The 23,222-nt window shown below is 43.4% G+C and overlaps 1 protein-coding gene across 5 annotated transcripts in view; it reads left to right on the top strand.

Moving 5' to 3' along the window:
- SLC4A5 (solute carrier family 4 member 5) overlaps window positions 1-23,222 on the top strand; it is a 122,565-nt gene that overhangs the window by 96,625 nt on the left and 2,718 nt on the right. For 3 of the 5 annotated variants that reach the window (XM_079111527.1, XM_079111526.1, XM_079111530.1), the window contains 9 exons: window positions 1,119-1,319; window positions 5,810-5,923; window positions 7,558-7,719; window positions 8,475-8,653; window positions 9,957-10,029; window positions 15,244-15,312; window positions 15,939-16,112; window positions 19,283-19,438; window positions 22,033-22,100. In XM_079111527.1, the coding sequence (XP_078967653.1) occupies window positions 1,119-1,319; window positions 5,810-5,923; window positions 7,558-7,719; window positions 8,475-8,653; window positions 9,957-10,029; window positions 15,244-15,312; window positions 15,939-16,112; window positions 19,283-19,438; window positions 22,033-22,100 (1,196 nt within the window). Of the gene's footprint in view, window positions 1-1,118; window positions 1,320-5,809; window positions 5,924-7,557; window positions 7,720-8,474; window positions 8,654-9,956; window positions 10,030-15,243; window positions 15,313-15,938; window positions 16,113-19,282; window positions 19,439-20,945; window positions 21,031-22,032; window positions 22,101-23,222 lie in introns of all 5 variants that reach the window. The other 2 variants (XM_079111529.1, XM_079111528.1) reach the window with 1 other exon arrangement.

Genomic DNA, 23,222 nt, shown 5'->3' with positions numbered 1-23,222 from the left:
AAGTCACTTCCTCCCTCACTCTACTGGTCTAAGCATGTCAAAGACCAACCCATATTCAAAGGGATGGGAAATTAGACTTCCCCTCTGATAGAAGGACCATCAATGCCTGAGAATGAGTGTGAATGCAGGGAGGCATGATTCATTGGGGACCTTATTGTAATGATCTATCACACTTGTCTTAGTCCAAACATCTCTTACAGCTAGTTGTAAGCATCTGTTTACTTCGTTATGTAGCTGTTTCTAAACATTTACACATTAACTTTCTAAAATACGTATTAAATCATATTAAAAATTACTCCCCTTTTCTTCCTCCTTTTACTACTCTTAGGAATATATAAATACAGACATTTTTCAATAGTCACAGAGGTTTAACTCCAGGATCCCCCAAAGATATCAAAATCCATGGATGCTCAAATGCCTTATATAAAATGGTATAATATTTACATGGCCATCTCCTGGATATTTTAACTCATCTTTAGATAACTTATAATACCTAATACAGTGTAAATGCTATGTAAATATTTGTTATACTGTATCATTTAGGTAGTAACAGTTATAGTAGTCTATACATGTTTAGTACAGATGCAATTTTTAAAAACATATTTTTGATTCACAGTTGATTGAATTCACACTAGTGAAACCTGTGGATACAATGGATATAAAATTTAAATTTATATATAAAATTGCATTGTTTTGCATGCCCTGAATTTTAGGGTCTGGGACACAAAGGAGGAAAATAGCTAAAATGACCTAAGAATGGACTGACAGGGAGAGTGACAGAGGGGAAGGAGAGGAGGGAATAATGTGAGCTGTCAGTAGACCCATGGTTGATGGACAGGGATGGAAGTCCAGCCTACTGAGAAGTCCTCCCACTCCTGTGCAGTTCCTTGTTTCTAGCAAAAACTAGGGTTCAACCCAGAACACAATCAAAAAGCAAGTGTCAGCTTCCAATCTTCCCAGGAAGCTACCAGCTCATCAATCCTGTCCCCTGGAGCACCATTCTGTTGCTAAAGGCTCAGGGTGGTGGGTGTGTGGGCTTCCTGGGACGACAAGGAGAAGGACACAGCCAACCTGCCAGGAGGGTCCTGACCCTTTCTCTCTTATGTTTGGTCTCCAAGTACGATCCCCTTAACCTCACAGCACTGGACTGGTCCCTGCTGAGCAAGAAGGAGTGTTTGAGCTATGGTGGGCGCCTACTTGGGAACTCCTGCCAGTTCATCCCAGACCTGGCACTCATGTCCTTCATCCTTTTCTTTGGGACTTACTCCATGACCTTGACTTTGAAGAAATTCAAATTCAGCCGCTATTTTCCTACCAAGGTAAGTGCACCACGCAGTTAGGAGGGACCTATAGTCAAACAACTATTAAGAAAAGGGCCACTACGTGGGCGATGGCCCATGGGGGTTTTTCAAGTTAAAGCACACATTTCAGAATCAGGGAGAACTGGAATCGCTTGTTGTCAAGCCCTTTGACAACAAACACTTCATTTTTTCAGACTTTAATCTTTAGCCTTTCTGTGCAATAGTAACTCTTATTTTTTTTAAGTTTTTCAGTGCCCTGATGACTAATGAAATTGAAAACTTTGTCATGTGTTTATTAATACATAACTTTCGTATTTGTTATATCTTTTTCTTGCTCTGTGACTGGCATTTTTACTTTCTTAAAGGAACATTTTGATTAACAGAGATTCTTACTTTCATTGTAATAGAATACAGGGAAATTTTCCTCAAGGAAAAGATTGGACAGAGGTATCTTATGTTATTGTCTAAAAGCTTTATTGTCTTTCCTTTCATGTTAGATCTACAATCCATCAGAATTAATGTTGGTATATAATGTGAGATAGTGTTTCTTTGTGTTTTTATGTAAATAGTCAATTGTTTTGGTATTTTAAAAAAAATGTTTCTCCACTGTTTGCAAGGCTTCCTTTGCCATAGATCAAATGTTCGTATATGACAGTGTCTGTTTCTGGATTCCTCCTTCTGTTTCGCAGGTCTATTTGTACACCAGTATCACAGTCTTCATTTCTTTAGCTCCTAAGAAGTTTTTATATCTTATAGACCAAAATCTCCCTCTTCATCCTTCTCAATAGTGTTATCCTGGCCCCTGCCTGTTCCACATAAATTTTAGAATCATTTTAGATTTCACCAAAATTTAAAAACTTGTGGAATTTCGATAGGAATGTCTTGATTGTATGTGTCAATTTGGAAAGAATGATCACTTTCATTTTTTTTTTAGTCTTCTGATTCAAGAATATAGTATACTTCATTTATTTTAGTCTTAATTCTCTCCATAATGTATTCTAAGATTTGGTCTTCAGGTCTTGAACATTTTTTGTTAGGTTTATTCCTTGTCACCTGATTTTTAAATATAAATGCTAACTGCTATTTTTAATTTCAGTTTCTGTTTGTGTCTGGAATAGAATATGTTTTAATCAAAACTGCACTTGTAGGCTGGGGTTGTAGCTCAGTGGTAGAGTGCTTGCCTGGCACGTGTGAGGCACTGGGTTCGATCCTTGGCACCACATAAAAATAAATAAATAAATAAATAAGTAAATAAATAGATAAGTAAGATAAAGGTATTGTGTTCATCTACAACTGAAAAAATTTTAAAAACTACTCTTGTATATGGGAGGAATAGCTGTTCCATGGGAAGGGATGCTTGGAAGAATTTTAGCAACTCTCTCATACCACAAAAATCCCATGCATGCTCTCCTAAAGCCATCTTAAATAAATATTGCTACTATCACTAATGATAAATGAATATTATGAATAATAAATTCATTTAATAATAAAGGAATATTATAAATATCATATGAATAGTTAAATATTTCCCAATGTAAAAGACTAAATAAAAGGCTCATTAGGAATAGACCAACTAAGTAAAAACTAGTGGGACTACAACACAAATGCATCCTAAAAACAAACCTGCCTCCTCATGTCCTCTCTGCTTCCACCTATCATCTCCCTAAGTCCCCTCTTATATGAAAATGCTAGAGCAGTGGCCGAGTCTAAGAATGAAAATAATTTGCATGTATGAAGTTCTAGGCCCACCAGCATTTTTTCCCTTAAAATACTTCAAAATTGCTCTCTTGCCTCCTGGAATTTTGTGTTGCTGAGAATGAGGTCACACTAGTTTACACTCATCAGGTTGGTAAGCACTACAAGCCTTGGAATACCAGTTATTGGAGATTAAAAGTGATAGATGAGAGTGTCAAGAGTTATGATAAATTTAGAGGGCAATGGGCACCCTATGATAAAGCCAAAGATGACAGAATCTTCAGACTAGACTTCCACTCCCAAGCATATGCCCCACAGAAATTCTCACATGTGTACAAGATTAGTCACAGAAACACTGATTCCAAGAGAAAAACTGAAAATAATCTAAATTCAAATATTAACATGAAAATAAAGAAACAAATGATAAATAATCAAAGATTAAGCTGCAAATAATATAGACTACAGCTACATCTCTCCACAAGGAAAAATATTGCAAACATAATGGTAAACAAAAAAAGCAAGTTGCAGAAGATTACAAATAACATGCTACCCTTTAATTTAAAACATACAAAGTGGGGCTGGGGAGATAGCTCAGCTGGTAGAGTGCTTGCCTCACAAGCACAAGGGCCTGAGTTCAATCCCCAGTACCGCAAAAAAAGAAAAAGAAAAAAAAAAAAAAAAAACATACAAAGCAATGCCATATTTCATTGAGGGTTATGTACATATTTAGTCAAAGTAGAGACTCCATGGGAAAAGTAAACTCTGAATTCAAACCAGTGGTTCTCTTTAAAGAGCTAGGACAGAGATGCCACTGGGTGACAGGAGAGGTTGTCTACTGAATAGGTAAGTTTTTATTAAGATGGGAGGGAGCTCACAGCTGTTTATTTTGTTCATCTTTATATTAGATTGGACTGTATGAAATGGCCTATATTTGACTGTTTTGTCCTACAAAAAATGGCAGACTTACAGTTAACTTGATAACATTTTGATCTGGGTGCTAGGAAAATTATGGAAAAGAAATATAAATGTAGCACACCACTTGATTCTTCTGTGACCAATGCTGATATGATCCTAACAATATAAAGATGTTATTGATTTTCACCTTTCAGAATCCATTTACAGATAAGACACAAAAGATATGTCTACACAACAGTGTTTGATCTCCTCAGCTTTGCTATGTAAAGATCAAAGTGGAGGCATCTTAAGTGGAAGGGGGACAGGTGAGAGAGGTAGTGACAAACTCAATGACAACGATCCTCACCTCACTTGATATTGGCAAAAGTTATGAAACATTTAATTACATAACACAAAAGTACAAAGGAAGCCCATAGGAAGAGTTTTTAAATGAATATAAAAAATTGGCAATGTGGAAAGGGAAGGAGAGGTAATATAAGTAAATCTAAATCTTACAGTAATGCATTAAATTAGCAAATAAAAATATAAAATTATAAGCATTTTAACTGACATGGAATAAACCTCCAGAACAACTAAAACTGAGCAGACATATGTCAGGATGGTGGAACTGGAATGAGGAAAGATAAGGCAGGGACTTTGCTCTCCACTGTCTCTTTTATACAATGTGAATTTTCAGTCACATGTTATATTAACAATTTGAAAGGGGAGTAAGATGTGCTATCGCCTGCTTCTGCCCTTCAACTTGTTTTCTCTGAAGAGATATAAAAAAAGGTACCAGATAGACATTGGGGGACCCTCTGCCCTGAGACTTCTCAATATAGAATTATGGGGGGATGGGTTCAGAGGATGCTTTTTCAGAAAGGGCAGGGAAGTCAGATTCAGAACCTAGCCTGGGACAGGTCTCCCAAAAACAAGAGCTATAGGCTGGTAGACAGAATGTTTGAGAGGAGCCAGAGGTTCCCTATGTAATTGGTGGGGGTTGGGGTGAGAGTTTCCCTCCCAGCCCAGGGGTACAAAGCTTGTCACATGGTTTTGAAAGCTAGGATTTCCTTCCAAGTTCAACACTTCTCCTCATCATACCTGGCAGGTGGTCCAGCCCAATCTGTCATATCAGAACGCATCCTCAGCAAGGGTTGCCAGGGCCACCCATGCATTCTAACAACTCCCACTCTAACCACCAGCATCCCAAGCACTCTAAATGTGCCACAGCTCACTTACACCTTGAAGTAGGTACTTCTGTAAGTGCAAAAGGACAGGAAGCAGACCTCAACAGATTCAGAGAAGCCTTTATTCCTTTGCAGACTTGGGTGCCATTTGGGTCTACTTTCCAGTTGGAAAAATGGCCATCAGTTACAGAGGGGTTTCTGGTTTTTGCAGGGTACAGTGAGGATGATGTAATCATTGGAAATCGTGCATGTGCAGTTTTGATCATCAGGGGCTAGTTGCACAGGTTAAAACCAGACCCTGAGGGATGAGTACTCAAATCTTGCCCATTGTCATTCAGGACTAATTTGACACGGGGGAAGGTCAAGGTTTAGGCCTGGCATTCTGTGTCTGCCCCTCTCCTTTAGGGCCCATTATTATCAGATATGTACTGAGAGAGGTTTAATGTTTGGCCAATTTCCCCTCCCACCTCCCAAGCCACACTGACCCTCCATTTTTCTTGGGGAACTGTCTTATAGGAATATTGTTTTCCATAACCCTTCAACTTCCATTTCACAATGGAAGAAACAGGCTCAATGGCATACTTCCCCAAGGTCACATAGCCAGCAAGAGGCAGAACAAGGATTTGAGCCTAGGCCTGCTGACTTCATGGCCCATCCTCTTGGCCACCTGTAGACTGAGTCAGCCTGGAGCAGGGTGGATGCTTCACTCACTGGTGTCTATCTTTTTTATAGGTCCGGGCCCTCGTGGCTGACTTTTCCATTATTTTCTCCATCCTGATGTTCTGTGGAATTGATGCCTGTTTTGGCCTGGAAACCCCCAAGCTGCACGTGCCCAATGTCATCAAGGTTTGCCCCTTGCCCCTGCTCCTGGCACTTGCCCTGCCTGCCCATGAGCTACAGTCCCTAATCTCCATTATGCTCAACGTTCTTCTCTGAACCAAAACACCTTGTAGTTTCTCAGTGTATGCTCTACCACTTTCTGCCAGCCTCCCAGGGGCAGTCCTTTGAGAGGTGGGTGGGGGAATATTTGGAGTGAAATCTTGCTGTGTACCCTAAGAAGTAGGGCAGGTGCTGGAATCCACCCTCCAGTCCAATTGAAGTCTTTTGACTTCTATGTGAGGGTTTCCAATTTCCTCATCTATGACAATTGAAAAGCTGGGCCAATGAGGATCTGTTGAAAATGATCCCTTGTAACAGCAACTCTCAAAGTATGGTCCCTGGACTAGTGTCACATTGTCACCTGGGAACTTGTTAGAAATGCAAATTCTCTTAGTGAGTCTGTACTCCCAGCATTCCCAAGGTGGGAGACTGCTTGAGCTCAGGAATTCCAGGCTAGCTTGGGCTAGTGAGTCCCTGCCTAAAGAAAGGAAAGGAGAGGAGAGGAGAGGAGAGGATAGGAGAGGAGAGGAGAGGAAAGTTAGGGAAGAAAGAAAGAAAAAGAAAGAAAGAAAGAAAGGAAGGAAGGAAGGAAGGAAGGAAAGAAAGAAAGAAAGAAAGAAAGAAAGAAAGAAAGAAAGAAAGAAAGAAAGAAAGAAAGAAAGAAAGAAAGAAAGAAAATTCTCAAATTCTCATTCCATCTCTGACCTATAGAATCTGAAAGTCTTAGGTGGAACCCAGCAATTTGTGTTTTAACCAGCGCTCCAGGTAATTCTGGACATGTTCACAATTCAAAACCACTGCTTTAGAAATTATCCATTAGTCCAAAAGTTGGTGCCATTTGCTGTGGCTAAGCTCAAGCCCTCTTCCGTCACAAATGCTCCTGCCAGATAAGAAGGGTAGGGAGTCCAGGTTCTGGAAGTTTCCTCTGCCTTTGAGGTCTTGACCTTCAGGATATTATTTCAGGGTTTTACTGAGTAGTTTAAACACATCTCGTACAATTCATGCTGACTCTTCAAAATAAAAGTACCTCTTTCTCTTAAATATAAAAAAATTGTAAATATCAGCTTCTGCATAGCTAACCCTTTTTTCCCCACAAGCTAATCTGAGTCGACGTTTGGCATTTTGTTTTGAAATACTGGAGATGTAACTCAGGGCCTCGTGTATGCTAGGCAAGTGCTCCACCACTGAGCTACATCTCCAGCCCCCAGTGTTTGATGTTTTACAGACAGTTCTACAATGCACTGAACCCAGAATGCGTTATTCTTGCCTCTTGGACCTCATTTCTGCCTTCTGTTCTTTTGCATTAGTGACTGCATATTCACCTGCCCTCTAATCTTTACTTTCCTTTCCCAACCAATCCTAGGGCCGTCACAGCAAATTATCCCATTAATTCTGTAGACCCCACCTGTGTTCATGCCACTTCCCACAGCTATGTGCCTCTGTGATCTCTTTAAAGTTGCAGGTGCTTCATGCCCTTAAGGGAAAAAATTGTGCTTGAAAAAACCCCAGTTGGGGAAAAGGTGAGGTGGTAGGAAAGGGGCCAGCAGACAAGTGCCTGGCAAGGGAGAGAGGAAAGGGCCCTCTTCATTTGCTCTGCTCAGCCCACACGGCCTGACCGAGGCTGGTTCGTGGCCCCCTTTGGGAAGAACCCGTGGTGGGTGTACCTGGCGAGCATCCTGCCCGCCCTACTGGTGACCATCCTGATCTTCATGGACCAGCAGATCACAGCTGTCATTGTTAACAGAAAGGAGAACAAGCTGAAGGTAAGGCTCTCCTTTGCTAGAAGCAAAGTTAGAAGGAATAAAGGAGGGAGAGGCTTCTTTCAATACTTTGAGCAGAAGATGAGTTCCCACTTGGTGTGTGGTGAGGGTGGGTGGGAATGGGGGGTGACTTTCAGCAGGGCCAGAATGACCTGGTCTGAGGACCAGGGCCAAACTGGGCCCTGTATGCAGAACCCTTGCCTCTTCCAAAGTGGTCCTCCAATTCTGTACCTCTGACCATGAATTTGGGAGTCTAAGCAGATGCTGACAGGAGGACAAGCCTAAAATCATGAGGCAGAGAAACTTCCTTAGCCTCCTTGGTCCCTGAAACTCCCCTTTCTCCTTGCCTCTGGGTCCTCTGGGACTTAGGATACCCTCTCCTTGACCCCAACATAGACCAAACTAGGCTCCCAGCTGGGGCCTCTCATTCAGGAACTGCAGATACTATGGCCACTGAGTGGGAGCCCTCCTCCCTAAGGACCCAAACCTAGGACTTTTCCTAGCCTGAACATCCCTCTCCTTCATTACCTGTGTCTCTTACTTGATTAACCCTTTCAGACAAGGTGGCAACTGAAGCCACCTTTGAGGGAAGCAAGACCTGAACACCTCTAAAGTCCTTACAGGGAGCGCCTCAGGGTGGCAGCCCCCTCAGAGTACTCTCTGGAAGGCAGGGGAGCCTCTGACCCATGTTCCACAAAATGGCTGCTCTGAGGAGAAACAGGCTCCCAGAAGCTTCTTCCATCCTACCACCCCTGCAGAAGGCTGCTGGCTACCATCTGGACCTGTTCTGGGTGGGCATCCTCATGGCCCTGTGCTCCTTCACGGGGCTCCCCTGGTATGTGGCTGCCACAGTCATCTCCATTGCCCACATCGACAGCCTCAAGATGGAGACGGAGACCAGCGCCCCTGGGGAGCAGCCCCAGTTCCTGGGAGTCAGGTAGGAAGAAGTCAGGGCCTGGACCACCTGAATAGGAGTGACCTATCTGGGGAAGAGGAAGGCAGCAGACAAGTGCCTGGAAAGGGAGAGAGGAAAGGGCCCTCAAGGAATATGGGGAAAGGGGTCCCTGCTCCAACAGCCTAGGAACCAGGGACAGGAGTGATATTGGAAGAGAGGAAAGAAAGGAGATGAAAATTTAGTTCTAAGTGGTACTTTTTTTTTAATAGTCTCCAAGTAGTGCATACATGTGCACACATGTGCGCATCCCCCCACACACGCGCACACACACATACGCACACACACAAATATGCCAAATATACCTGCACACACATGAACTCCAGAGACTCACCTACACAGGCCATGATAGGACCTCTTCCTGTCCCTGCCTTTTCTCTTCCTTAAGACCCTCCAGGCCCCTGGGTCTCCTGTTTACAATGTTCCCCTATGGGTTTGAATCTTGCTTAATCTTCATTCCTCCAGAAAATCTTCCTGGGACCACCACCATCCCCTACACTGAGCCCTGGTCTGTTCTTTCCCTTGCTCCTCCTCTTTGCCCCATGCCAGGTCCCCAAACTGTTCTGTGCCGGGAATCACATCTGCCCCATAAGGCCCCTGAAACCTACACCAAATTCTGGCATTCTCCTAATGGAAGTTTCTCCCTACTGCCTTGGGATATGTAGGCTACCTGGCCCGCCCTGAGGGAGGCTTCTCTGCCTCACTGCAGGGTTTACAACTGGATAGAGCAGTGTCCCCTCCTGGTCTCCTGAGTCCCTGATCTAAGCAATCTAACCCAGAACCCAGGGCTCCAATCTTGGGTTGTGTTAGGGTCTGGGCACTCAGGAAAACTACCTCTTCAGCCCCTGACATCTCCTCCACTGGCAGCCAGGCCCCCTTTGCCCTGCAAAAGTGGGATCTTACTACCAAAAATCAAGGTAATAAGCACTTTTTATTACAACAATCTCCTGATGTAGGTGTCATTATTAGCTCTATTCTACATGACTCAAGGCGATCATGGTCTTGTCTGATAACACACAGTGAGTAAATGATGGAGCCAAGATTCAATCTAAGTCCATCCAGCTATTAGGCACTATACTGAACAAGCTCGCTGGTGCCCCTGCAAAATGTCCTGGCCTCCTTCAGGGGTTCCCTGACTTCCCTGTGCAGGTCAGCTATGCCTTAGGCTAAAAGGCAGAGCCTGATGCAGAAGGCATGGCCTTGAACCCAAGTTTCAGAGTCCACAGAGAGGCAGGGGGTGGGAATGGTCACCGAGTATCTCTAGATCTCCTCTGATCTTCTCCACCAGGGAACAGAGAGTGACTGGCATCGTCGTCTTCATCCTGACAGGGACCTCTGTTTTCCTGGCTCCCGTCCTAAAGGTGAGGCTCTGCATCCCACCTAGGGCCCTGTCACCTGAGAAAGCACAGAGCAGAGGCCTCAGGCATGGGGAGCATCCCCACACAGCCCAGGTATCACTGGCCTGTGGGCCCCTAAAAAAGGCAAAATTTTAGTAGGCCCAAGAGATATTTCAGTGCCAGCGCCACTGTTCTCTGTAATGCTGTATCACCTGTGACCATCACCCATCCTCTGCTCTCTCACAGCCCACCCAGAGTTCACTCTCACCTTCCTGGAGGACACTTTCCTCTAGAAAGTTCTTCCAAGTTCTGACCCTGCTTAGATCAAGAACAGCCCAAGCTTGCTGGAGGCCTTCTTGCTCACTCATTTTCTGAAGTTTAAACCTTCAGGGGAGAGGACTCTTGAGCTGTCCTCTAGGCCTGTTCTCTGCTCCTCTATCTTGAATTTGTTGAGCACCTAAGTGATTTTCTCCCATATAGTTGGGAAGCTTCTCTTGCTCATGTCCCACCACGCCAGCTGGAAGAGACTAACTACAACAGGGGTGCATTCGAGCCAGAATGGTCACTTTCCAGTCAGTAATAGGATGTTCCCACCAGGTCTCTCCACTGAGCCAGTTGCCTATCAACAGCCCTTTCCCTCAATCAGTGCACACATAAGACTTCATTTCTGAATTAAGGTTACTTAATTGCTCCAATCTTTGCAATTATTTTCCCTCTTTGAATATCTTAAAACAGCTCATTTTGGGCTGACCTTGTTAAAAAGACAAAGACGAGAGAACCATGAGGCTAACTGATTCATTTACTATGAAAAATATTTCTGGATTGAGAATCAGAGCTGGCACACCTGAGCAGTCGGCTTAAGGTTGGGCAGTTTTAATGGAATGTTTTTGTTGTGTAGGAGACAGGTTACACACAGATGATTTTGTTTATTTAGAAGTGTATTTTAAATGGCCAGAGAAAGTTTACTTTTGTGGAAAGGGCTCCAAAGAACCATCATGCATATCATTCCTGATACCACCTGACAAGCATTTGTGTAAAAACAATTTGAATCTAAAAACAGCATACTATAGGAGCCAAAAGTTCCTAGAAACATTTTGCAGATGGCACCTCCGGCTATCTTTGCAGACTCAGACTTCAGGCAGTCCCAGGCATGCCACCCCAGCGGCTGAGTGTGTTCAGCGATTCAGTCATTGCACACAAGCTTTCGATGCACAGCTGAACAGAAACAAAGCAATTAGAAAATTCCACTATGGTTTCCTTCCTTTTGTTCCATTTATAACATGATGAATTCTTTGATGAACACATTTATCATATTCTGGCTTTTATCATTTTCTAGGCTTTTACACTCACACTATTAACATCTGATTTTTGTAAAATTTTTTCTTTTAATATTGTGTATCTTCTTAATGTAGGTCACATGCCAACTGCGGTATAATTAAAATAATTGAAATGAGGACTGGAACATAAAACTCAGAGGCAGAGCACTTACTTAGCATGCAGGAGACCCTGGGCTTGATCCTCAGCCCTATAGGAAAAAAGGAAAAAAAAAAAAGAAGAAGAAGAAGAAGAAGAAGAGAGGAGAAATGAAACTAGTTCTGTGCATAAAATTTGACATTGTCAAAGCCTTTGGTGTTGTCATCCTTTAAGTGACGTATACTCACTCACATTGCTTCCTCTTGGGTGATATGTACTAGTTCCACATTTTGAGCAATAATAGAAATTCCCTTTTGCTATTATTCTTGGTCCAAATATTGTAACTCTTTCAAGTTGTAAACTGTATTTCTAATATAAATTTATGCAACTTAAAAGATACATTAAGATACTTAAAAGAGAGTAAGGTTCAGATATGGGGAAATGTTCATTATCATTCTGATAATCAAGGAAAAGTTTGCAAGAGTCCACATGGCTTCAAGTGTTTTGATACTGTCTTTGCACTCAATCAAATCACAAAGGAGTTTGAAAAATCTGCCCACCAGTATTCTTTCAGAATAGGAATGAAAAAAAAAAAAAGACTAACATACTTTATTTATCCAACATTTAATCTATTTGATAAATTTTGTAGCAGAACTGACCTATCTAGGGTTTTATTGATCATAAGATTTAGGATTTCCAATTCTATTTTATCAAGGTATATACCTTTTTATAAACCTAGGCTTTCAAAATTGGTAGTTAACTAATTAAAGCATTATTACTAGTTGACACCAGTACTAAATACTGGATTCATTTTATATTAAAGAAAAGAAATTTGGTGTAGCTGTTCAAGAAAAATATAACTAATCAAGATGGAAGATCCTAGATTCTATCTAGGAGCCTCTCTCTCTCTGCCCCTTCCCCCTCTCTTTCTCTATCAATGAATGCTTGTGTTGATATTAGACAATAATGTTTATTGTTAGAGGATCAGTGATATTCCTCAGGCCTTCCATTACTGATTTGCAAATATTTCATCGTCTTGTCAAACAAAGATACAGGGGAATGAATTGAGCATGTATTTGATGAGTGACATGAATTACTTAACACACCGAGCAAATTCCCCAGTCCATCCCAGAACTATGAAGTTTTGTCTTGTAGACACCTTGCCATGGTTCTTTGAGACTGTGGAGTTCTGCATCCTGCCTCAGAGGAACTCCTGACGATGCCCACTCTCCCCCTGTGGGCCCCGCGTTATTCTCACGGTCCCTGTCTCACAGCATACAGGAAGGTTCTGATGTCCTTGCGGTTGCAGTACTGTCATCATTGTTCATCTAAAACTGACACTGAAGTTTTATTGATTTTGGAAAGAGCCTTTTCCTGGAGATTTCAAGGAAGATTTATGCTGATTAATCCAGAATTCTAGATCACAGCCCTATCACTGATAGGAGAATGATATTATAGGCCTTTAGGGTTTGCTGGGAAAGCTGCAGATGACAAGACTGGAGACAATTTCCTTGACTTGAAAATGTAGTAACTTTTAGTCATGGTAACTACAAGTCATTTAAGACTTAATCCAGTTTGTTTTCACACCCAGTAGAGCAAAAAGGGAAATTGTAAGTGAACTTGAGTTTGTGTTGCTACAGATGATAGCCAAGTTTTTAAATGTAAGCATTTATTTCTCTCTCAATCTCCTTCATACTTTGAGGGTGATTAGCAGAACAATTCCTTGAAATCTTTATCTTGTTTCATAGTTAGGCAAAAATCTCATAAGTATTTACTAATGAAAGTATGGAACGGTCACATATTTCTTTCTTTCTTTTTTTTTTTTTTGTACTGGGATTGTACCCAGTGGCACTTTATCACCAGGTTACCTCCCTAGACCTTGCTAAACTGCTTAGGGCCTTGCCAAATTGCTGAGGCTGGCCTCGAACTTGCAATCTTCCTGCTTCAGCCTCCTGAGTCACTGGGATTACAGGTGTGCATCACTGTGCCCAGCATATATTTCCTATTTTTTAACTTTTAGTTCAAATGTCTTGGATTGATGTTTACAACATGTAGGTCCAAACTGTGTTTTGTATTTAAAAAATAAACATGGTCTAACTTATCCTAAATTTGAGGTTATTAACTTGGTTGGATTCATTAACATTCTTTTTTTAAAATACTTTTTTAGTTGGAGATTGACACATACCTTTATTTTTTCATTTTTAAAAATATTTTTAGTTGTGGATGGACACAATATCTTTATTTATTTTTATGTGGTGCTGAGGATTGAACCCAGTGCCTCACAGGAGCTAGGCAAGTGCTCTACCACTAAGCCACAACCCAAGACCCTCATTAACATTCATAAATGGCATCTACAAATTGAGAAGCCCTGGTTAGCACCATACTCTGATCACCAAAGTGTTCTACCACAAGCCAGAGCAAGGCAAGACAGTCTATTCACAATGGCAAGCATCAGGTACAGCTAAAGGAGAGGATAAAAGTAGTAGAAATACAGCTTAGACAGAGATGAAGAAATGCCTCAAAAACTTTTAAAAGCCAGTTGTGGTGGTGCACACCTGTAATCCCAGTGATTCAGGAGGCTAAGACAGGAGGATCACAAGTTTGAGGCCAGCCTCAGCAACTTAGCGAGGCCCTTTTCAAAATAAAAAATAAAAAAGATGGGGATGTGGCTCAGTGGTAGAGTGCCTCTGGGTTCACTCCCCAGCACTGAAAGAAAAAAAAAAGTTTTTAAAAATTGTAGGGCAGTATGAATTACATGATCCCACTTTTGAAAAAGAAAACAAACTGCTAATGTGTATGTTTGGAAGAGTACCTACCAAACTTCCAGTGGTTAGTTGATGATTAGTGGGTTTTTCGTTACCAATAGTTTTGTTGGTCCCCTGAGAGAGAGCCCTTAAAGGGGTCCTTTTTCCATTCAGTGTCACAAAGCACTAAATTGATTTGTGCATCCATGGCACAGACTTTTATTCAGTGACCAAAGAATGGAGTAGGGGTTCTCACCTCACATTCGACTTAACTTAGAGTTGGGAAGTTAGATAGAGTAGCCGAAATGAGGGGAGGGCGTAGGTTAATGGAGGGGAGGAATATTCATGTAATTTCCTGCAACAGGCAGAGTCTTCTACAAATTCAGGTGCACTCTCCATTTCTTCCTTTTCGGCCTGCTATTTCCAGACACCAGTGGCGAGGGAGTGTGTCTTTAGCATGGAAACTACATTTTAATGAAGCTAGAGGTCAGCTGTTACCCTGGCAAACATTTTACATCCAACCAGTTTGGGCACTAGACCACCTGAAGAGGAACACTTGGTGTTCAGACATCCTGTCCTCAAAGGGTGGGGATTTAGTAGGCTGTACACTGGGCACAGTTTATATACTTCTGTTTTGCTTCTTTTTTATGATTGTGTATGATACGTGATTTTTTAAGTGGCCTTGGTACTTCCTGATGATTTAGGTCAATTCACCAAAAGTTCTTGGCCCCCTGCAGGCCCAGCAGCTTTGGGGGCCCTCAGCTAAGGCTGAAAGTGGGAAGGAACAGGCAGGCAAGTCTGTGGAACTTTCCCACTTTCTAGGAGTGTCTTCAGTGAAACCACAGGGCTTCCATGGGGCAGGAAGAGGGGCCAAGCGAGGAGAGAGCAGTGTGCCCCCCGAGTCTCATCTCCCACCTGCACCCTGACTCTGGCTCCAGGCCTTCTCTCAGACACCTTCAGTTCCTCCAGATATCCACCTCTGTGGCTGCCTCTATAGTTGGCAGACACATTTGTCCAGAACAAAGAGACCAAGGACCCACCCCAGGCAAAGGTCCAATCCAAACCTCTGCTCCCATTTCAGTATATCCCCATGCCTGTGCTGTATGGAGTCTTCCTCTACATGGGTGTGGCCTCCCTGAATGGCATCCAGGTAAGTCTCTCCCCTCCCCAGGCTGATAGGACATGAAATCAGCACTCCCTAACATCACCAAGACCCCAAATGCTTGCTCTTCTGGTTCAGTGAAAGAATAATAGTAATATTCTGTACCAGGCAAAATAACTGTATGAGGCACTTTACAGGTGTCATTTAATCTATGTAATTAGGTCCTCTGATCCCCATTTTACAGATGGGGAGACTGCAACTCATAATTCAAAACTTGGATCAAGCTAACACCAAAGAGCACTTCATTGTACCTCTCTCCTCTCTTCCCTAAGACAACTCCACGGAACAAAGCATTTTGCTTTGTTTTGTTCTATATTTACCATGAAATTCCAGGATGCCTTGGATAGTTTGTGGCCATTAAATTGCATTTTCCTTGAATGGACCATGTTCATTTTGCAGCCATCTCCAGGGCCATTCCCCTCACCCAGGGCTCAGGCTCCTCCCTCCCTTCACCATTATATATCTGCCTAGACACCTCCAGAGCATCTTACTTAATGCCTGAATGAGAGTCCCCTTTCTGAGACCCTACCAAGTCACCCCTTCCCAGTGGGCCTACACAAGGATGTTGGGGAATATGGCCTGGCTGCCTTGCTGAGCCACACTATCCCTATCAGTTCTGGGAACGTTGCAAGCTCTTCCTGATGCCAGCGAAGCACCAGCCAGACCACGCCTTCCTTCGCCATGTACCCCTGCGCAGGATCCACCTCTTCACCCTGGTGCAGGTCCTCTGCCTGGCAGTACTCTGGATCCTCAAGTCCACTGTGGCCGCCATCATCTTCCCTGTCATGGTAAGGTGGGCATGGGCTTCTCTGCTGCTGGGCAGGTTGATCTAGACGAGCTTTGGCTGGGAGGGCCAGCAGTGCAGCCAGTGCTTCCCCTTCCATAGCCCTTCACTTTCTCCCCAATGGCTTGGTTTGGTTCCCTTGGGTGGAGGAAGCCAGCTCAGAACAAGTTTCCAGTTGTGAGGCCAGGCCAGATGGTGTGTGTTGGGGGGAGGTGGAGAGAAGGGTGGAGGAAAGACTGTCAGTGTGGTGGGAGGACCCTGCAGTGACAATCCACATGCTGAGGTCCCTACCCAACTTTCCTACTAGGGGAGGGCTAATAAACATGGGATGGGAGAAGCTGGACACATTCAACCTGAAACCCGAGTTCTCCACTGCCAAACCTCAAACCAATCTCACAAGTAGATGCATACTAAGTATAAATCTTTTCACCATGCAAAATTAATGAATTCAAAACAATAAACAGTATGTGTGTGACTCAGGGAGGGAACAGAATCAGAGAACAGGAACTTCAAAACCCAATGACCAAAGTTTGAGCTGGGAGTTCTTTGACTATTCTTTCACATTTTATGGAAATTTGAAATTATCCTGGAATAAAAAGTAAAAACAGCCAGGCACAGTGGCACATTCCTGTAATCCCAGTGGCTGGGGAGGCCAAGGCAGAAGGATTGCAAGTTCAAAGCCAGCCTCAGCAATTTAGAAAGGTCCTAAGCAATTTAGCAAGACCCTGTCTCAAAATAAAATATTAAAAAGGCTGGGGGTGTGACTCCATTAAGCACCTATGGGTTCAAACCCTGACACCAAAAATAAATAAATAAATAAGGGCTGGGAATGTGGCTCCATGGTTACGCATCTCTGGGTTCAATCCCTAGTAAAAAAAAAAAAAAAAACAGTGAAAACCATGTTGCATCTGGCCCTCTAGATAACTCCACCAGAGGAAAGCCACCCAGGCCCTGCTGGGGGACTGAAGCTTGGGGGCTAATGCTCATAGAGTGCCTGCAGGCCTAGATTAGGAGCCAAAGCAAGGACACTGGTGGAACTTGAAATGAGCCCTCCTAGAAGATCTCTAGTCAGTGGTTCTTGACTCTGGCTGCTTTTGGAAATCTATGAAAATCAATTAAATCAGAATGTCTTGGGGAACCCCCAGCTTTAGTATTTTTAATAAGTCTGCAGGGAGCATAAATATGCAGCCAGGGTTGAGAACCACCACTCCTGGGAACCAGACATGGATCCTCCGGATAGTGTCCTCCTGGGCCTCAGAGATGAGGAAGGGAAAGATAATGATAGTGATGATTGGCATGTACTGCGCGCTGTCCACTTAGTCCACCCCAGCCCCTGAAGTATTACTAGGTACCCCCATTTTACAATGAGAATGATGAGGCTCAGGGTGCACAAGGGAGTGACAAACCCAGGTCAGGGCAGAGCAAGATCTGCATCCCTCCTGCTTGTTTTTAAATACGGTGAAATTCATTCTGTTCTGTAGTTTTAGCTAATGTGCAGATGGTGATCCTACCACCGTCGTCATGATGCTGAATGGCTCCACCATCCCCAAATTCCTTCTTGCTGCCCCATAAGTGGACAGCCCTTGGCCCACCCCTATCCCTAGCAACCATTGATTTGTTTTCAGAGTCAAGAGTTTATTGTTGTGGTTTGTTGGTTTTTTGATTTTGCTTTGTGGTACTGGGGATTGAACCCAGGGATGCACTACTACTGAGTCACATTCCCCAACCCTTTTTAAATTTTTTATTTTGAGACTGGGTCTCTCTAGTTTGCCAAGGCTGGCCTCAAGCTTGTGGATCCCCTGCCTCAGCCTCCCAATTAGGTGTACACCACTGTGCCCCACCACCTCCAGGAGTTTTTAAACCCAGGTTTATCTGACCCCTGAGGCTCTACATGCTCAAGAAGTAGTATCAGTGAGGAACCAGTGTTAAAACCAGCTGAAGGGTTTGCTCTCTGGCCTCATTTAATTGCCAGTTTTCAGTGGTAAAATGATATGTATAACAGACCATCCTGGACCCACTGAGTTTATTAAAAGATCACTTATTTCTCCCTTTAATTTGTTCATTCTGAACAGAATCAAACTTTCTTTAAGAATTCCATATAACTTACTATATTTTATTTGGCTTTTGTTAATGGAGAGATTGACAGTTCTTAGAAATGGGAGCAGAGCAATTGACAATAGTCAAGCTATTGGACCAACCTAGGTGCCCTTCAACAGATGAATGAATAGAGAAAATGTGGTACATATACATGATGGAATATTACTTAGACATAAAGAAGAATGCTTAAAGCATTTGCCAGTAAATGGATGGAACTGGAGACTATCATGCTAAGTGGAATAAGCCAGTTCCAAAAGACCAAAGGCTGAATGTTCTCTCTGATATGTGGATGCTAACACAACAAGGGAGGATGAGGAGGGGAAGAATAGAAATTCACTGAATCAGACAAAGGGGAATGAAGGGAAGGGAGGAGTGATGGGAGTAGGAAAGACAGCAGGATCAACCAGACGTGACTTCCTACATTCACGTGTGAAGGGTGACGTAGGAGGACTCCATGTCATGTGACCATGAGAATGGGCCCTAATTAGAATGTTGTGTCCCATGTGTGTATGATACGTCAGAATGCACTCTACTGTCATGTGTATCTAAAGAGAACGAACTTTTTAAAAAAGAAAATAAATGGGAGTAGAGGGGCAGTGGGTCTCAACATGTGATCCCTGGGCCGGCAGCACTAACGTCACCTGAGAAACTTGTTAGAGATACAGATTCTTGGGCCATACCCCAGACCTGCTGAATCAGAAACTTTGGGGTGACACCCAGCAATGTTGTATTAACAAGCCCTCAGGGTGACCCCAAAGCACATTCAACAAATGTGAGAACCATTAAAGAAGGACTGTGGTTCTCCAGCCACGGGTTCTGCCCTGGCTCCCCACTTCAGCTGTCACAGGCTCTGTCCTTCTCGGTCACAGGAAGTCATAGTCACTCACCTGAGAAGCCAAACGAGAGGAATCAAGGGAGCTGGGGCGGTGAACATGGTTTGTGGGGACTTGGGAATAGCTCCAAAGACTGATCCCAAGAGCTACCTGAACTCAGCTGACTGAGGAAGAAAAACCTTTAGCCTATGGTTTTCTCTGAACTCCCACAAAACCTCAGCCTCTCTGTCTTCATCCCACGCAGATCCTGGGCCTCATCATTGTTCGAAGGCTTCTGGACTTCATCTTCTCTCAGCATGATCTGGCCTGGATTGACAACATCCTGCCAGAGAAGGAGAAAAAGGAGACAGACAAGAAGAAGAAGAGAAGGAAGGGGGCCCATGAGGACAGTGATGAGGAGGTGGGGAAGATGTCAGGCCTGGGCGGAGCAGGGAGACAAGAGATCCTTCCTCAGCTGCCACCAGGGCCAGGGAGAGGGTGGCTTTTCACGTGACTGCAAAGTGCCTGCCATAAGTCCAGATAAGCTAGGTCTTCTACTCAGCCCTTATCCTAACTCTAACCCTAACGCTAACCCTAACCCTAACCCTAACCCTAACAGGACTTAAAAGTCCTGATGGGGACTTTTAAGTAGACTGGACTCTGGGACAGGTAGGAGGCACTAGAGCTAAGCTTGGCTTGGGCTTGCCTCTACAGTATTGGGAACAAAAGTTGGGGGAGAGGTATGTGTCCTCACTGAAAGAAGAATGGCTTCCTCTCCCAGATGCCTGGGACCACCTGATTGCCCCCATCTATCCCTCTCCTCTCCCATGCTTCCCTCACATCCCACCCCAAACACCCAGTCAACAGACAAGGAGCCAGCCAGAAGTTACAACAAATCTCAGAACATTAGGCAGAAACATTGTCATGTTCAAGTGTTCATTACAAATGGTGACACTGTCCCCCCAAAGGGAAGTGACTTACCCAAGACATACGTTGAATGTCTAAGAGGGAATTAGGAAATCATTTCCAACTCATGTTTCTCATATACTGAGATGCCATGTCATTTTCTAAGACCATGCCTGGCTCCCAGTCTCCCAGTTTTACCTGAACTCACAACCCTTCACCTTGTCCTGTTTTCCTGGGATCTCACCTTTTGCAAATGAAAGGCATTCTGGGCAAATACTTGCTCGCTGGTTAGTGATTAAGCTATCCTTTGACGGTTGTGATCGGCCAAAACTCCCCAGGTCTTTAATTACTTTCCTCTTCCAGAAAGGAGAAAATCTCATAATTTTTTATTTATTTTTTTATGTGGTGCTGAGGATCAAACCCAGTGCCTCACATGTGCTAGGCAGGTGCTTACCTCTGAGTCACAACCCCAGCCCCCTTATAATATATTCACATTTTTTTCACATAAATTTCAAAAATAGAATCTGAAAAGAAACAGAGTCCAGGTGTCTTTTAAAAACAAACACTTATCTTTTTCATTGGTTCATTCAACAAATATTTGAGTGGATCCCACATGCCGGGAAACTATTCCAACATTTGGGGTAAAACTTCTCAGGATTATATGACACATTCAATGGAAAAATGAGATTCACAAATTGGTTCACAAATTGGTTTTACACGTCTTTAGAGCAACACAGATAGTGTGAGGTTCAGTCCCAAATGACTGGTTGCATGATGACAAAACTGTTCTGAGGAGTGACATTCCTGGATGAGTTCCTTCCTGCCCACTGGGCATCTAAAATGGAGGCCTGACTGTGCCCATTTTCCCTTAGTGGATCCCAGAGCATTTGCAGCACCCCGTTTAGTCTGGATGTGAAGGAATGGTAGTTTGCACATTGTGGATGTATGCATTTTCCATCTTGGCAAGAGAGACAAAGTGGTTGTGTTGGTGTTTATCGGCTTTTCCCACTGTTTTTCTCCAGCCCCAGTTCCTCCCTCCCTCAGTTATAAAGATTCCCATGGAATGTGTCCAATCAGATCCCCAAAACGGTATCCACTGCATTGCCAGTAAGTAAAACACACGGTGTCTGTCCCTTCTTACTCACTACTAATCCTTCACCTATTTTCCTAAGGAGCTTCCATCCGTAACTCAGGGATCTAATCATTTTAGATACCAGAGGACTCCTGTGCTAGGCAGAGGTTAAAGAGAACTGGGCCATGAGGGTTGGGACTCCAACCAGGTGAAAACCCCAAAGCACACCCTGAAGTCTCCTCCTTCACTTTAGTTTAGGCAAACCCCCCTCTTTCCTGCCCTTCCTCTGCTGCCCTTTCCTGCATCGTTTCAGACCACATCAGTCCAAACCTGACCCATTGAGCTGTGCATATTTTCCAGTCATTGTTGAAATGATTGCAAGCTCGTATCAGAGCTGAGTGTTCCCCTTTAGAGAAATAGGTAGGCATCTGGGCAACCAGTCAGAACTGAAGGCCCTGGGGGTTGGGCTACGGTTCTGTATGAAGCACAAACATCCTCCATGTGCTGAAAGAGAGGCTTCCCATCAGGCATTGCTTACAAAGACCCTGCAAGATTCTGTCACTGCCTCTCATCCCTCCCAATTGATGGACAGTCCTGTCATCAAGACCACACCAAGAGCCTGATCCAAGTACTGACCTGGTGCTCCTAAGATAGGGCTTATCACTGTCCTTAAAGACAGAGACTAGGGGTGGGTCACCAGGGACTCCTGTCAGCAACCTCCAGGGCTGCTCTGCATCATAGTACCTCAAGGTCTTTTTGCATTCCTCACTCTCCTGCCCACTTTCTTTTGTTGACTTCCCTCATCCTTCCTCTCTACTCCCTAGGCCTCCCCATGCCTCACTCCTTCTCAGCTGGCTCAGAGCCCTCTCTATGAAAGGATTAATTGATCCAGAGCCACCCATCTCTGTAGGCCCCAGTATTCCTCTTTTATACTGTTGGCCGCAGTATTACAGAATAGAAAACAGGAAGAAAGGTGAGGGAGCACTGGAGAAATAGGATGTTCTCAAACCTGCTTCACATCTGACTTTCTCTTCCAGGAAAAAGATCTTCCAGTTGGAGTTATTCACTCTGATTCTTCTTTCAGCGGCTCAGAACTTGATCGAAGGTAAGGGCTGTTAGGTAGATTCCTTGGATGTTAGCTAAGAGACTAAGCAATGGTCAGAAGGTTGGGGGACTAAGATTTCCCAGTCCAGCTGATGTTTTAATAGAGAGAGAGAGACAAAGGCTGACCAACCTGATTATTGGGGGTCAAGTAACAATGTGTCTTCTTACTGACATCAACAACACAGTGATAAGCATCCTTCATGTGCTGATAGGGTACACAACTTTAGAGAAGGAAATTTCAAATATTATGTAGAATAATGAAAGTAATTATTGAAAAAAGAAAACAACATAGAAGAAAGTTAGATAGCTTAAGTATTTGTTAATAAAAGCCAGGATAAGTTCACTCTAAGGATCAAAACACTAGGTACTCTAATACTCTATAGGATTACATAACAGCAGGGTTCATTGTCACTGGTCAGAATGGGTATTAAGGAAAAAATCAAATATTAAATGAAGATACAAACAGTCAAGAAAGGATTCAAGACCTAGATGCCAGGAGTCTCCATGCCAGCAATGTGATTCCATGGCGTTCTTGAGCAATTACCCATGGGAAAAGTGGGACTGTTTGATGATTACACAGGGGGCCCCAAAATGAAAAAGAATCCAGAGGCAAAGAAGTCGTTTCCTGTTATTACTTGGGAAATTGGCAGGGCCAGTGCTACCCCTAATGTATCCGCTAATATGGACAAGGAGATGCTCTGTACTAGATCCAATTAGTAAGTGTATAGGCTATCAAAATTATAGAGGCAGGTAAATCTCCAGCCTTAGATGGCACTCACTCAAGAGTTTTTCAGGAAACATATACAGGATCTCCTGAATTATGAGGCAAAACTGTTCTACAATGCCAAGATGGGGATTCTTATCACCAGTTCAACCCTCTGAGCTGCAGGCTCAAGGACACTATACATCTCAGAAGTGTCACATGTCATATTATGTTCCTCATATCCCATGACTCCAGTCTGGGCTCCTATGCCCTTATTGACACTAATATTTATGTATGTATAGTCACAGAATAACAATGTCTGTCCTGATTTATCTTCTTTTTAAAAATAGCCTACACTAAATAAAATCTCTTAATTGCCCCAATTTTAGACTGTGGAGAATTTGGACCAGGAAAGGGCAT

This window comes from Sciurus vulgaris, assembly GCF_902686455.1.
Source record: "Sciurus vulgaris genome assembly, chromosome: 14".
NCBI lineage: Eukaryota > Metazoa > Chordata > Mammalia > Rodentia > Sciuridae > Sciurus > Sciurus vulgaris.
Note: the sequence above shows the minus strand (reverse complement) of the source record. Positions and strands in the feature narration are given on the sequence as shown.